Consider the following 15,228-nt stretch of genomic DNA (forward strand, 5'->3'; position numbering starts at 1 on the left):
TAGAGCATGAGGACGTGAGATTGATCCCTAGAACCTATGTAAAAGACCTGAGGTGCATGCTGGGAGCTAGAGACAAGTGTCTCCCTGGCCAGCCAACCTAGCCTACTGGGTGAACTAGGTTCCCATGAGAGATTGTGTCTCAAAAAAGAAGGCAGATGGAGATGGAGAGGTGGCTCAGAGAGCACTTGCTGTTCTTTCAGAGGACCCAGGTTCGATTCCTAGCACCCACCTGGTAGCTCACAACTGTCTGTAACTCCAGTTCCAGGTGATCCTATGCCCTATTCTGGCCTTTAAAGACACTGAATACACACATAAATACATGGAGGAAACACTCATAGATGTAATTAAAAAAAAATAAGCCAATGGACCTATGAGGAATGATCCCTAAGTTTAACCTTTGACCTCTACCCACACACATGTGCACATGCACCTGACATACATGAATAGGCACATATATGTTGGTCTACACACAGAAGCAAAGACTGTGCTGGCTAGTTTTACATCAAGTTGAATCAGACTCTTAGTTGAGAAAATGCCTCCATCAGATTGGCCTGTACACAAGTCTTTGAGGCATTTTCTTGGCTGATGATTGGTTGGGGTGGCCCAGCCTGGGCTGGTGGTCCTGAGTGCTATAAGAAAGCATATTGAGCAAGCCATGAGGAGCAAGCCAATGAGCAGCATTGTCCCATGGCCTCTGCATCAGCTCCTGCCTTGAGTTCCTGCCTTGGCTTCCCTGGTTAATGGACTGTGAACTGTAAACTAAAATAAACTCCTCCTTGCCAGGTTGCTTTTGGTTCTGGTGTTTTGTCATAGCAATATAACACAGAGTAAGATAACATCATTATTCAAGATTTCTCAGCCTCAAAATCATATGTTTAAGGTATTTCCTGGTGTTGATAAACAGGATGGGGCCACCTCTCACCACTGATGACAGACAAACCTCTTAACTCAGTTGCTCTCTAGTTTTTAACTTACTGTTATTTCCAACAGGTGCTCTTGTGAACAAGGCCCCTATGCCTCCCATCTACATCTACAACAGACATCCAGAGCCACCACTGTGGGGCTGTGTGACTTCTCCAAGTCACAGCCTTCTACCACAGCATCCCCACGCATACATCTCCAGTGAACAGACCCTCACACAGCTCTCCAGCAATGTATGAGCATCACCCTCATACTCATCCTTGGAAAACTCTTTCATTGTTCCCATGTCTTCTCTGCCAATACACACAGGGACCGTGTCATTCAGGAGCATGGGAAACAACTACAACTTGCTATGTCCCTAAAGAAAAATCTACTAAAAACACATTTGGCTGGGAAGGCTCCTGGTGGACTCCGAGTTTAAACATGTAGAAACAGCACCATCCATCCTCAACACAGGCTTTGTACATGACTAACGTGCTTCAATATTCATTCTGGAGAATTTAAATTCAGAGTAAAGAGAAAGGATCTTGCCTAAAGGATCTGGGTATCAGGCCCACATTCACCTTGCAAGCATGCCCACTGAGTGGTCCTCAGGGTTGCTTCCATGTGTGTGTGTGTGCACACATGTGATGTTTTTCAGTCTCAAGACAATATGAAGAAGAGAACAGAGAATTCCTCAGGAGAACCGCATAACAACATGGCACTAAACTCTATCTCCTGGCTTGAATATTTCATATGTCCCTTGCCCTCTCTTTCTTTCCCATCAAGTCCAATTTGTGTTGCTCATATACTCCTGGGTGTGGGGTCATCTACTAGAGAATGGTCAAACTTCAAGGACCCAACCCCCTTAAAAGAAAACTGACCGTCTCCTTAGTTAGGGGTGGGTGGGCTCATGAACTCCTTCCCACTTGACACTAGAATGTTAACTGGCTCAATTGTTGTACAGCCACAGCTACTGTGAGTTCATGACTGTAGCTTTAGTCATGTCTAAAGGCCAGTTTCTCTCTGGACCTCCCCAACCTCTGGCTCTTGAACCGTCATCGTCTTCCTCTTTCATGAAGGTCCCTGAGCTTTGGGAGGAAGAGTGTGGTCCTACTTGTGGGTAATCATTCCACTGACACGTATTCTCTACACTTTGACCAGTAGCAACTTTCTCCAGGAACCACCTTCCTCTGCACAAATAAAGTTCTCTGATGGGGACCAAGAGTGTCACTGATCTGTAGGTAGAAGATCTGAATTTAGAGGGAAGTTTAATACTATGTCCATTTATAAATGTAGTAGGTTCACTTCTGGGACTTTGAGCTCCGCAAATGCCACCATCTTTAAGTGCACTTTCAAAGATTGATTTATTGGATTTACAGAGCTACAGGGCCATTTCCAATACCCAGTTGTAGAATAGTCTACTGTAGGGGAAGCTGTAGCCAGCCCCTAAGAAGGCGTGGCTACAGCTTCCCCTACAGTCTACTAATGAGTATCTTTTATAGTATCTTCAACTAATATAGCATAATGTTTCCAAGACCTGCCCAACTGTATCACATCTCGATCTTCTCTTTTTCTCTACTGAATAATAGTTCACCTTCTGGATGTACTACATTCTATTTATCTCATCTTTAGGTTTTAGATTAATGAGTGATTTCCAGCTTTTGGTTAGCACAGTGCCTGACTCTGCAAACATACATATGCACACGTTTCCTGTGGGTGCTTGTTTCCTCTTCTGGGTGTCAGTTTAATAGAGGAGTTGTTGATCCTAATTGCCACTCTCTATCTGCCACATCATATTACTGCCATCATTTTTCTTTCCTTTTTTATAAATGTGATTAGTTGCCAGAATTTTCACTTTCTTATATTTATATATTTCTCATTCTGATTCTTAAAGTTCCTATCTCCTGGTGCTCTTTATTCCACTACAATGGTTTTTCTTCCTGTAGAAGTGAATCTAGCAAGTGATGTTTTTATCGTTTAACTCCTCCTCCTCCGACCTCCTGAAGCTTCTTCTTCCTACAGGCTTGATGTGTCTTTATGACATGGTGCTCACTTTGAGTCTGAGAACACTGACAGGTTCTGAGCTGTTTCATGTGGGAAAATCTGATTTGTTGGGGTCTGTCCTTATTTCTTTCTGGACATCAGAATTCCTCTGCATCCGTTTGCATGTGTACATGCTCCTAATGTGTCTTATGTTCTTGTCTCTACTAACATTCTGTTCCATTCTAATTTTAAGGTACAGCTGAGACTGGCTGACTCTTGTCTTCTCCAGTCTGTACTGTCAGGAGCATTCTCTGAACTTTGAGTTCAGTGCTGATGTAGGTTTCCATGGAAATGTGACAACTGACGAGAATGGTGAATGGGAGGCAGGCATGCTCTCCTCATCTAATATCCACTGGAATCCCCACCGAGTTTCCTCTTTGTAGATTACTGAGATGTTTGCTGGTCACCATGCCACCCATATTGCTCTTGTTCATGGAGCAGAACCCTGATTCTGAACTGGCACATGGTCTAAAATACTAGTTCCTGGCTTTTCTTTCCCACCTGGCATAGCCATGCCATTCTGTTCTGACCAGGGAGAGAGGATGAAGATTAGCAAAAGTTTCCAGGAAAGTTACTTTTTTAAAAAACGCTGTGCCAGCTAAGAAGATCCTTTCCTGTCACTTTTACTTGACCTGCCATGCTGATGCAATGTTGGGCTCTCCTGCAGCTATCTTAACCTTTGAGGATATAAGCCATGAGTTAACGTGGTGTGGGAGCCTAGTAGGTGCCTGGGAACCCAACAGTACCAGGAACTGCAGTGTCTGTCCTGGCTGGCCTTCTTCATTGCTTCTGTTACATGACTAAGAAATGAATGTCTATCTTATTCAAGCCATTTATTGCCAACTTGACACAAACCTAGAGTCACCCAGGGAAGAGGGACCCTCAAGTGAAAAATTGTATTAATCATATTGACTGGTGGGCATGCTTCAGAGGTATTATATTAACTAATGATTAAGGTAGGTGCCACTGTGGGTGGCATCATTCCCTAGGCATGTGGATTCTGGGCTGTATAAGAAAGCTAGCTGAACATAAGGCAGAGAATGAACCAGCAAACATCCTCCTCCATGGTTTGGTTTCTGTTTCAGGTTCCTGATTGAGGTCCTTCCCTGGCTTCCCTCAGTGGTGGACCATGATCTGAGAAGTATAAGCCTAAAAATCCTTTCTTCTCCAAGTTGCTTTTGGTCATGGTGTTTATCACAGAAAAAGAGGACATTAATCTTAACAAATACAGTTTGATATGTGTCTGTCAGGCCCCACTTTAGTGTAGCTTTATGAATTCAAACACAGCTATCTACAGCTAAAATACAAATTAAATATCAATTACCCCTTTTTGCATCTCATTCTGTTACTTAAAATATATTTGTTTTAAAATGAAACACATTACCTACATGTAAGTGGAAAATCAGTGTTGCATGGAATAAATAGAGGATTATTATGAGCAAGATTGATTTCTTGTGATGTATGCCTGCCTGTCTACAAGATGTTGTCACCAAGGCTTTAAAGACACACAGTCTCCTAAGACAAGATAGCTAGTCGAGCATGAGCCAGAGAGTAAGCCAACAAGTAGCATCTCTCTCTCTCTCTCTCTCTCTCTCTCTCTCTCTCTCTCTCTCTCTCTCTCTCTCTCTCTCTCTCATATCTGTCTCTCTCGAGGAGGTAAATACCTTTCCAGGCTGCAGCCATACTAGAGAACTCAGAAGTACACCGGCTGGTATCATTTGAGCTTATTCAAAGTTAAGTCTGTGTGCCAAGGAACACCATTTGCAGATTTGCCATGGGAACCTCTGGGAAACACCCATCCCTGAGAGAATTTTACACATGAGACTTTGTACATATTTATCTAAGTCAGTGCCATGGACAGACTGGGATCTGGGGGCAGAGAGCAATTAGCTATTCTGCTGTGATTTCAGGATCCATGAAGGCAAATCAAAGCAGATCTGATTGCCAAGATAACAGCATTAAGATGAGACTCTCAGCAAACAAACTTCTTCAAACAAGGAATATGAACTTGAAGCCGATAAGAGATCTTCACTAACTCCCGCTGAGTTCATCGCTGATACGAAAGTGGCTCCTTACCCATGAAATTGCACCTGTCACAGCGACTTCACTTCATTAAGGCAGCTCCCTGATCCGAGCAAGATTATCAGCAACACACAATCTATGACTCTCCAGCTAATGAAGACTGCCTCTCCTGAGTTTCCAACAGCTGAGCTCTGAGGTCTAAGATAACTGAGAAACGGCCAGAGACAAGGAAGGATTTATGAAGCAAAACAGCCCCTCAAGCCAAACCTACCAACATTATCAAAGCGTCAACTCAATGAAACATTTTCCAATTATCCTCAAGAAAAAAAAAAAAAAAAAAAGCCCTCGTCTTGCTTCCACACCACCTGAAATAATGGAACAAGCTTTCCCTTGATTCAACTCTGTGAAGACAGAAGTATAAAATGAAAAGTTTTGAAGGGGGTCAAGGATAACTATTGAAGATGCTAATAAATATGTGGTACCTAATAAAAATATCTATGTTCATTATGTATATTTTGCTAAGTAGGAAATGGATACAGAGTCAGGGAAAAACTTCAGACCAAATGGTTGACTGTAGACATTAATTTATATCCAGCTTTTCCCAACTCCCCAGCTCCACCTTCAGATAAATATCCTTCCATGTATTTTCTTGAGTGGACTTCTTTGAACTTATAAATGAGAGCCCACTCTATGAGTATGCATTTAGACTTGCATCCTAATGCATATGTTAGCAGAGACAGTCTCATAGCAGACTTCATTAGAATTTATCAAGCATCCTTCTGCATCCTAAGCAGTGCTCAGAGGCTGGGTACATAGTAAAACATGATTCTGATACCAAAGGATCTTCTGGTCTAGGCTTCTTCACAAAGCTCAATCTGCAGATCTCTCTCTCTCTCTCTCTCTCTCTCTCTCTCTCTCTCTCTCTCTCTCTCTCTCTGTGTGTGTGTGTGTGTGTGTGTGTGTGTGTGTGTGTGTGTGTATTGCCATCCTATAGAAGGTGCATATTATCAAGTTGCACATGCATATCACTAACATGTTGTAGACACATGTTTAATACACTGTGCCCTCACACTTATGTAAGGCACTTCATACATGGGCTCACACATGCTTATATTTCCATTATCTGTCCACATAAATACGGACCAAGCATTAAACATTAGAAGTTCTCCAAATGGGTGGCATCCATGACTCTATATCCTTCAGTGCGAAATGCCTGGGTAGTCTATCCAGAGTCTTGTTTCTTAAAGGACACAGTGACAGAGGCACAGGACAAGAGCTGACTACTCCACACATTAGAGTGCTTAGAGATGGCCTGGTGATGCAATGTACTGGAAGGCCCAGGTTATCAGAGCCAGATCTGGGTAGCTTGTATGGTGAGGTGAGGGGCCACTCTCAACATGCTTTGCTCTTCCTTTCTGTGCCCAAGATGACCTCAGCCTATTTTAATGAGAAAATATAGTATAAAGACTAAAAAAAAAAAAAACTTATGATGGTTCAAATCCATTGTATTCATGGACAACATTACTGCTACTATCAATGAGTCATGGTAGATGGCAAACAATGGCATAAGGGAAAATGGAAGTACATTAGCTGGGATCCTTTCCCCCAACTTGTTTCTTCTCTTGTGACAGAGAATAAAAGCATTTATCTAGTAAAACATCTAGCTACCCATTCATCCATCATGCATCATCTATTCATGGTTTTACTCATTTATCCATTCATCTGTCTGTCTGTGTAAGTATCTATGTATGTATCTATGTATCTATGTATCTATCATCATTTCACCCAGTCATCCATTCATCCATCATCTATCATCATCACCTACAGACATATCTTACCAGCCAAGTCCATTCATCCAACATCCATCCATATATCCATCCATCCACCCTTCATCCTTCCATCATATATATATATATATATATATATATATATATATATATATATGTATATATATATATATATATATATATATATATATATATATGAATTTGTTTTGCTTGTGGTTGTATCCAAATATCCCATAAGAAGCACCTTAAGGAAGGAATGATTTCTTTTGACTCATAACTTAAGTTAGGAAACAGTCTGTCTCAGTAGAAAAGGCAAGAGTGTGAGGTGGGCTAGTCATGGTGGTTCATTCCCTTAATCCCAGAACTCAGGAGGCAGAGGGAGGCAGATCTCTGAGACTGAGTCCAACCTGGTCTACAGAGTATGTTCCAGGACAGCCAGGGCTACACAGAGAAACAATGACTTGAAAAAACAAATAAACAAACAAGAGTGTGAGGTGGGCAGTCACACTGCATCTGCAATCAGGAAGCAGAGAACGGACAGGAAGTTGAGCCTCGGACAGGAAACTGAACCTCGAGGCTCACCCTAGTGATCTGCTTCCTCCAGAAGTTCCCACCACCTCCCAAACAGACAATCAGCTGAAGACTCGCTGCTCAAACAAATGAGCGAGCACCTCAAATGGGGGAACATTTCACATTCAAAACACAACACCATCTATCCATTCATCCATCTGTCAACCAGCACTGCCATAGCCACTAAGCTTTCTACCCACTACTATCCATTGTCTCATGCATCTGCCTATCTCTCCACATGATGTCTGTTGGCTACATGACACGAAGTCATTTTTCATGAGGATTGTGCTCATTTTGCAAATTGGATCTTTCTCGTGTGCACACTGGGCCGAGATCATATGTAAGACCAACCACTGTTCAGAGCTTAAACACCAACTTTGTCTTTTCTTCTCAATTTTTTTCCCAATAACCCAGATTCCCCCAATTAAATCAGATAAAGGGACTCAGGGAGAGACTGAAGCCAAACTATCCCTGAATTGGTTTCAAGTGCTTTTGATTATGAATGGGGAGGGGGGAATAAAACAAAAACAGTAATAGCCACAAAGTGAGATTCATCACCTCCATATCATGGGAAATAAATGTATTTTCCAAACACCGAGCTTTGAAATTTAAAACTGCACTCCAGGAATAATGTGTTACCTGCCTAGATTCATCCTTTGATTTTTTTTTTTTTTTTGTGCTCAATTTTTCAGTAACACGAAGATCCAGAAGAAACCTAAAAGTGACAATGAAAATGTATGTGACCAGACTAGGAATTCTCCGAATCCACAAATGAGGTTCCGGGAGAGAGGAATAAATCAAGAATTCCTAAGTCGCCAAGCCGTTCTTTGCCCAGCTGTGAACTGCCTGTTTCTAATTTGGTGGCTATCAGAGGCAGATCCGGGTTTTAATTTCTCCCTAGAGTGATTCACGACTGCCTGTAATTCCACAGCAGGTGGCTCAGTGTTCCATCAGAAAGTGCCTGTGCACAAATACAATCACATGCATTACATTGACATTAGCACCAGAAAGGTGGGCTGCATGCACCCTGCCTGTAAAAGAGTGAAAGCTCCATGTTTAACACATTCGGAAATAAGTTGTAAGAGATACCCCACAATTCTGACACCTCTGATATGAATTACAAAGAAGTGACAACTTCAATTACTGTTAGATGCTCCTGCATGGAAAGGTCCTTGCACACGATAAAGCTTCTATGGCCCTATGTAGGTCCACTATAAACACAGCCCCCATCTGGAAGACTCCACCTATTTTACCTAGAGGCATTAATGACAGATCACACACACTTCATACAAACCCCAATGGAGTCATCTAGCAAACTTTGGAGCAATTGGAAGCCACCATGGCAGAGAATCCGAGCATAGCAATGGCCAGGTGGGACTTACCTCTTCTCTGAGCCAGCAGATTTCTTCTGACAAATGATGACAGCTGGTGCATACTTCCCAGTGTATTCAGAGCTCTGCTTGACATCCCAGATGGAAGGGCTGCTGGCTCTCACCCCAATGATGCTCACTCCTTTCTTAACCTTGGCCCTGTTGGAGACAGGAAGTGCATGTTTGAGACAGCCCTGGGGAAGTCCACAGGTCCAGGTCAGTAGTGGTACCAGGAACATGGTGAGCATTTGAACATGGTAGTCTTGCAGGTATGAGCTCATGGGGAATTAAATTTTAACACAAATTTGCAACCACCTTCCATCCATCTGTCCTGGTCCCTCCACCCCATCCCTCTGTTATCCCTACTTTACAGAAGGAGCTAGTAAAATGTGGTGGCCTTCAGAAAACATCTGTTATATATGGAAATGGAATGTCTCTATTAATTAAAAGACAACACTCAAAACAACAACAACAATAAAACCTACCTGAAATCCCTTATAGTAAGAAAACTAAATGAGAAACGGAAGTTAGCCAAAAACACAGAGCACAAGGGAGCACCTGCGGTTGCGGGGCAGTCCTGAGCAGTCAAACATATGGGCACCAAGCAGGACACCTGATTTTCCCAGAAGTGTCCAAGTTCTACATAGGAGCATTGAGGCTCAGACAGGTGAGGGGATGTCCATGGTCCCTGCACGTAGAGGTGCTGGGATGAACAGGGCTAGCCAACTTCTATGTTTCTGTTCCTTCCTGGCATTCTTATCATCTTTGTCACCATAACCACATCCCTCATCATCATCATAGATGCAACCCCCATATTCATCATCACCACCACCACAACCTCCATCAATGTCACCACCACAACCTCCATCAATGTCACCACCACAACCTCCATCAATGTCACCACCACAACCTCCATCAATGTCACCACCACAACCTCCATCAATGTCACCACCACAACCTCCATCAATGTCACCACCACAATCCTCCTCATCATCTTTTCTTCTTCCTCATCACCACAACTCCATCATCATGACAAACTTCCCTTCAGCATCACAACCATCTACTTCATCATTATCATCACCATTACAATCCTAATCTTCATCATCATCACCACAACCCCCATCTTCTTCATTGTCACCACCACAAACCCTTCTCCAACAACACTACAATATCTTCATTATCAACACAAATTCTACCTTCATCATCATCATCATCAGTACATCCATCTTTAACACCATCACCACAACTGCCATCTCTTTCATCATTGCCACCATCTTCATCACCATCATCATCAACCTCATCATCATCATCCTCAGTACTATGGATAACTTACCATTAACTGGACGCTGCCGTAAATGTGTAACTATTCATTATAGTTATATAACATTTCATCCGCAAATACCCTGCTAGGTCAGTTGCCATGGGAAATCTTCTCTTTCATGGCTCCAGAGTAGAGGAACAGGCCTTGAGCTGCAGGTAGGACAACACTCTAGGCTCTCTCTGTATCACTGTAAACTCCTGCTATTAGAGATGATAAAACTGAATGTATTCATTTTCTCTGCTACTCACTCAGTGTTGGTTGGCTTGTGTCATGCTACCCAATATTTACTCATGATTTAGCCAAGGATACATTAACAAAGGCAGTTCACCTTCCATCTGAGACTCCATTTATCATTTCTCCCTTCCTTTTCCCTTCCTCCATTCTGGAAGGGGGCCACATGGTCCCACAGGCTTTTCTTCAAAGCACAAATACCCCTGGCCTTGCACAGAAGTTGGATGGCAGTGGCCCTCTTTGCATGCATGCCCCTGTTTCTTTCTAAGAAATTTCAAAAGAAAAAGCCTGCATGCAATGGGAAAAGGCAAAAGGACAACACAGTAATTTTCACAGTTTGATTTACAAACTGCCTTGTAGATTTGAAGAGAGCATGTTTCCTACTGTGTCTTCACTTTCCTATTCCTTGGGGAGAATATAAAGGGCTTAGAAGCTAAAGTACCAAGGGATGCTTGGAGGTTTCGATTCTCCTGGGGAGAAGATGGAAGTACTAGCAGCAGTCTGTGTCACATGCTCTGACTTACACCTACCTGATCAGAAGAGGAGCCCCTAGTTCCTGTCTGCACCTCTGAAATCTTCAAGGAATGGGGCATAGAAGAAAACTGAAACTGCCAGTCCCTAACCATTTTTACTTCCACTGGGGACAGTTTTACACACACTCCACAGGAAAGGACATGGGGTGGCCATTCTCCTGGTAGGCCATCAGCAAGACTTGAGGTAGCACTGGGAATAGGATCCTGGAAGAGTCCCCACCATTCCTTAGCTGAGAACAGTGGGACTCCCGGGTTTACACTATGCAGACAACATGACCCACATGTGTAATGATAAATCTTTCTGCCAGCCGCCTGAGCCCCGCTGTAACATTAGGGCCCCCAAATAACACACAGAGACTTATATTAGGTACAATGCTGCTGGCCAATGACTAAGATTTCTTATTTGCTAGCTGTCTTAAGTATCACCCATAACTATTAATGTATATATTTTATAAACTTATTGAGGATGCTGGCGGCATGCATCCATTCTTCTCGAGATTACATGGCAACAACTTTCTTTACTACATTTCCCAGAATCCTCCTTGACTCCTAGTCCCACCTAACTTGCTCCCCTATTGGCCAACAGTGTTTTATTTATCAACCAAAAAGACAAACATATACACAGAGGATCTCCCCCATCACACATGCAGTGCCTGGTAGCTTAGAAGGGCCAGGAATGATGGCAACCTGCCAGACAAAGGGCACCATGTGACGAGTCCCCAGTAGAGTCATGCATTTCCATGCCGAGGGACACTCACTCTCTCAGTGTTCAACATTCCATACAACATTCCATACAACCATGTGATTGGGGCAGCTGAGGCATGCTGTGTGGCTTCACAGGATGAGGATTCAGGGAAGTTGTGCCTGGCTTCCTCTGGATATGGCCCAAGTCCTTTTACCCTCTGTTTACTGTAGTTCATGTGCTTCTTGAGACATAAGGCTAGCTGGCCAGGCAGAACTTCCCAGAATCCCCATCCTGTGAAGCCACACAGAAGACTCAGCTCCCCCAAACATATGTCGTGTGCAATGTTGAATACTGAGGGAGGGAGTGTCCCTTAGCCCAGAAGTGCATGATTCTACATGGTGCCCTCTGTCTGGCAGGTTGTCAACATTCTTGTGTGTTCAGGATAATCATCAGGCTAAAGAAGTTTTGGCTTCTGCTTTGTACAAACTTGACTCTATTACTGGCAGTGAGGCATGCTGGTGAAGGGGCTGGGGAGATGGCTCAATGCAGAACATACTTGCTGAGCAAGCATGAGTCGGACCCATATAGCACTTCCATAAAAGCAGGGCACAAAGGAAAGCACTTGGAATCCCAGTGCTGGGGAAGCAGAGACAAGAAGATCATTGGGGCTTGCTTGTCTGCTGTCTAGTCAAATCAGTGAGCCTGGGGTCTCTGTAAGAGACCCTACTTCCAAAGCAAGGTGAAATAACTGAAGAACCCTGGGATCAGGGTGGCCTCCATAGGCACCTATGTGGTATTGTACACAGAGATCTACTTGTAAAACTTCATTCACCGTGGACAGTTATTCTTTCAAGATACATTAGAATGGAATATAGGGGCTGTCCCAATTACTGTGCACTGGAATTTTATTGAATTAAATTTGCTTTAAATAAATAGGCCATCAGCCTGACTTTGGCAATCTTTTTATTATCTGGAAGGTACTGGTACCTAGGCCTTTGCTGACATATAATGGGCTCATATTTTGCTTAGATTTTATTCCTAAGTAGGTCATTTAGAATTTGGATGATGTTTCTCAGTGAGTAGTTTTTCAAATGTACAGGGTTATTTATTTCACCTCAAGTTTTCTATAGCTACAGTGGCTTTGAATAGGAAATTCTTTCTAGGATTCAGTGGAGAACACTGGATTAGCCTCTCTCATGAACTTTCCTGAGAAAATATCCCCACACACATACACACACAAACGTGAATCAGACAGAGTGGAAAAGATGTTTGTGTGGTGGAGGCCGGTGCCATGTGTATCACGTAAAGACATCTGCAAGGTTGGCCAGGCTCCCTGAGATGGAGTTATAGTGTTTACAGAACATACAGAGCCTGTGTTCATCATTCTGAGACATTCCTTCCAGAGCTACAAGTGGCAGCGGCATGTGGAAGCCACTGCAGGCAGTTCTTAGAACCTGTGAGGATTGGCATCATTGGGCCCGAACCAAGTGCTAGTTCCTTCTTTGTTTATGACAAGTGGGTTCCATATAGTCATTAATGGAAGTTTATAACCCACTTGTGGTTCCATAAATACAGGTTACCCTGACAGCCTCATTACCAGAGATAAACACAGCACTTGATTTCCGAAGACACTTTATTGTAGATTTACATTTAATAACACATCCACCATGGTGAGAGTGGAAAGCCATAATTTTCCCCAGAGTATGCCCTTGCAGTGAAGGCTGATACAGACAAAACTTGCTTGGGGTTAGGGGATGGTGTGTTTTTAAAACATAATAGAAGGAGACATGTGATTGGGGCAGCTGAGGCATGCTGTGTGGCTTCACAGGATGAGAATTCAGGGAAGTTGTGCCTGGCTTCCTCTGGATATGGCCCATGTCCTTTTACTCTCTGTTTACTAGTTCATGTGCTTCTTGAGACATAAGGCTAGGTACATGTGTTATGTATGATGTTTATATAATGTATATAGTGTATGCACCATGTACACCCACACTGCCTCAAGCACAAGATTCAGGAAAGTATTTGAAATAGTCAGGACTGGCTGGTAGCCTGGACGCTGAACCCAGGAGCATAGTGATTTTGTTTGTGTCTCCACCTGCACCTCCACACCCCAGCCTCTGACTTTGGGTAATGCTTAAGCAATCTGCCCTCTGACAATGTTGGGCTTGATCCTAGATCCTACATTCAGGGAATCTGTCCACCAGCATGTGAAAGAGGTTGGCAGTTGACCCAACCCAACCTACCCAAAAGCCCTCTCCTGGGAATTTAACAAGCACTATGCCTTGATAAACCTCCTCTTTCTCTCCCCCACCACCTTACTTCTTTCTCTCTAGTCTCTGATATTAACATATACAAATGAGATGATCATTGTAATATGCAAATGATCTCTTAGCCTCAACATATGCAAAAGATCCATTCCATTAAGATCAACACATGCAAACAGTCCTCTGGTATTAACATATGCAACCTGTCCCCTAATGTTAACATATGCAGATTGTCCCCCTCGAATTAACATATGTAAATGAACTGGTACATTGACATAGGCAAATGATCTCCTAGCACTACCTTATGAAACAGGCCCCAGGCATTAACATATGCAAATAACTCCTGCATCAATATGTGCAAATTATCCCCTAGCACTAACATGTCCATACAAATGGCCCCTGTCAATACCATATACAAATTCACCTGACATTAGCTTAAGCAAATATTTCTAAATCTAGCTCTCTCAGGCTGTCCTTTAGACTATGAAATAGCCACCATCTGCCATAAGGTTGACAGAGGTACTGTCAGATATCCCTAAAATAGGCTATCTTTGGAATAAGACATGGCATTTCTCTGCTATAGCAACTTTCAGATGTCCTTAGTGATGGGTGGCTCTGATCCACTACATACTCAAGGTCAAAGCAGATCCCAGTCCTGCTGTCTCCAGCCCATGGTTTGCAGCACTTCCATCATGAGTACTCCAGCCATTGGGGAGTAAGGGGGTGGCAAAGAATAGGGCAGGGCAGATGGGCAGCACAACTCAGGTGCACCCAGTCTACTGAAAGTATCTACTGTCTTGGCCACAGATGGTTATAGGCGCAAAGGCTTCTGGGAAGCCAGTCCCCACCTGGCTACTGAACCTACCTGCAGTGTTGCCTAAGGAGAGCTAGGATTCCCACCTCAGTTAAATGTGTCCTGCATCCCAGAGACCACTGGCAGAGCTAAATTCCCCTGCACCACTGCACACAGGTTCACTACTGCAGAGAAGTCACACCAGAACTGTCACCAGTGGACACTCAATACAGGCATATTTATGAATGGTTTGACACATGGATTATTAAAAGCACCTGCATGCTCAATAAAAGAGGTACAAAAAAAATTAAAGTTAGAAGGGATGAAAAGAGAAGTAAATTGGGCTCAAAATGAGAAATTTGAGTATTTTTGTTCCTTGTGAGATTTATTTAAAATTTGTGAGTTGTATATGGGTGACAGAGGAGGAGGGTGATAAGGAGGAGGAGAACAAACAGAAGGGAAAAAATTGAGACAAAGAGACAGGGGGTGGGCGAGACTTTGGTGGAAGTTTAGTGTACACAGACTTCAAAGCATGAGAGGAAAACCTGGGGTGGCCCACAAGTATAGTATATGTGTCCACAGGAATACTTGCTAAGCAGAGATGAACACCCTAACATTGTCCATAATCCACAACCTGCTCTTGGATTCTCTGCAATCTGACAATGGGAGGAAGGAATGGCCATCCTTTCCTGAGATTCAAAGGGTA

General features: G+C 43.2%; 1 protein-coding gene across 1 annotated transcript in view; it reads right to left on the minus strand.

Annotated features, from left to right (window-relative positions):
* Tmem132d (transmembrane protein 132D) overlaps window positions 1-15,228 on the minus strand; it is a 590,650-nt gene that overhangs the window by 301,845 nt on the left and 273,577 nt on the right. Inside the window, exon 3 of the mRNA XM_027413852.2 lies at window positions 8,708-8,854. Within this exon, the coding sequence (XP_027269653.2) occupies window positions 8,708-8,854 (147 nt within the window). The remainder of the gene's footprint in view (window positions 1-8,707; window positions 8,855-15,228) is intronic.

Source organism: Cricetulus griseus, chromosome 4 (genome assembly GCF_003668045.3).
Source record: "Cricetulus griseus strain 17A/GY chromosome 4, alternate assembly CriGri-PICRH-1.0, whole genome shotgun sequence".
NCBI classification, from domain to species: domain Eukaryota; kingdom Metazoa; phylum Chordata; class Mammalia; order Rodentia; family Cricetidae; genus Cricetulus; species Cricetulus griseus.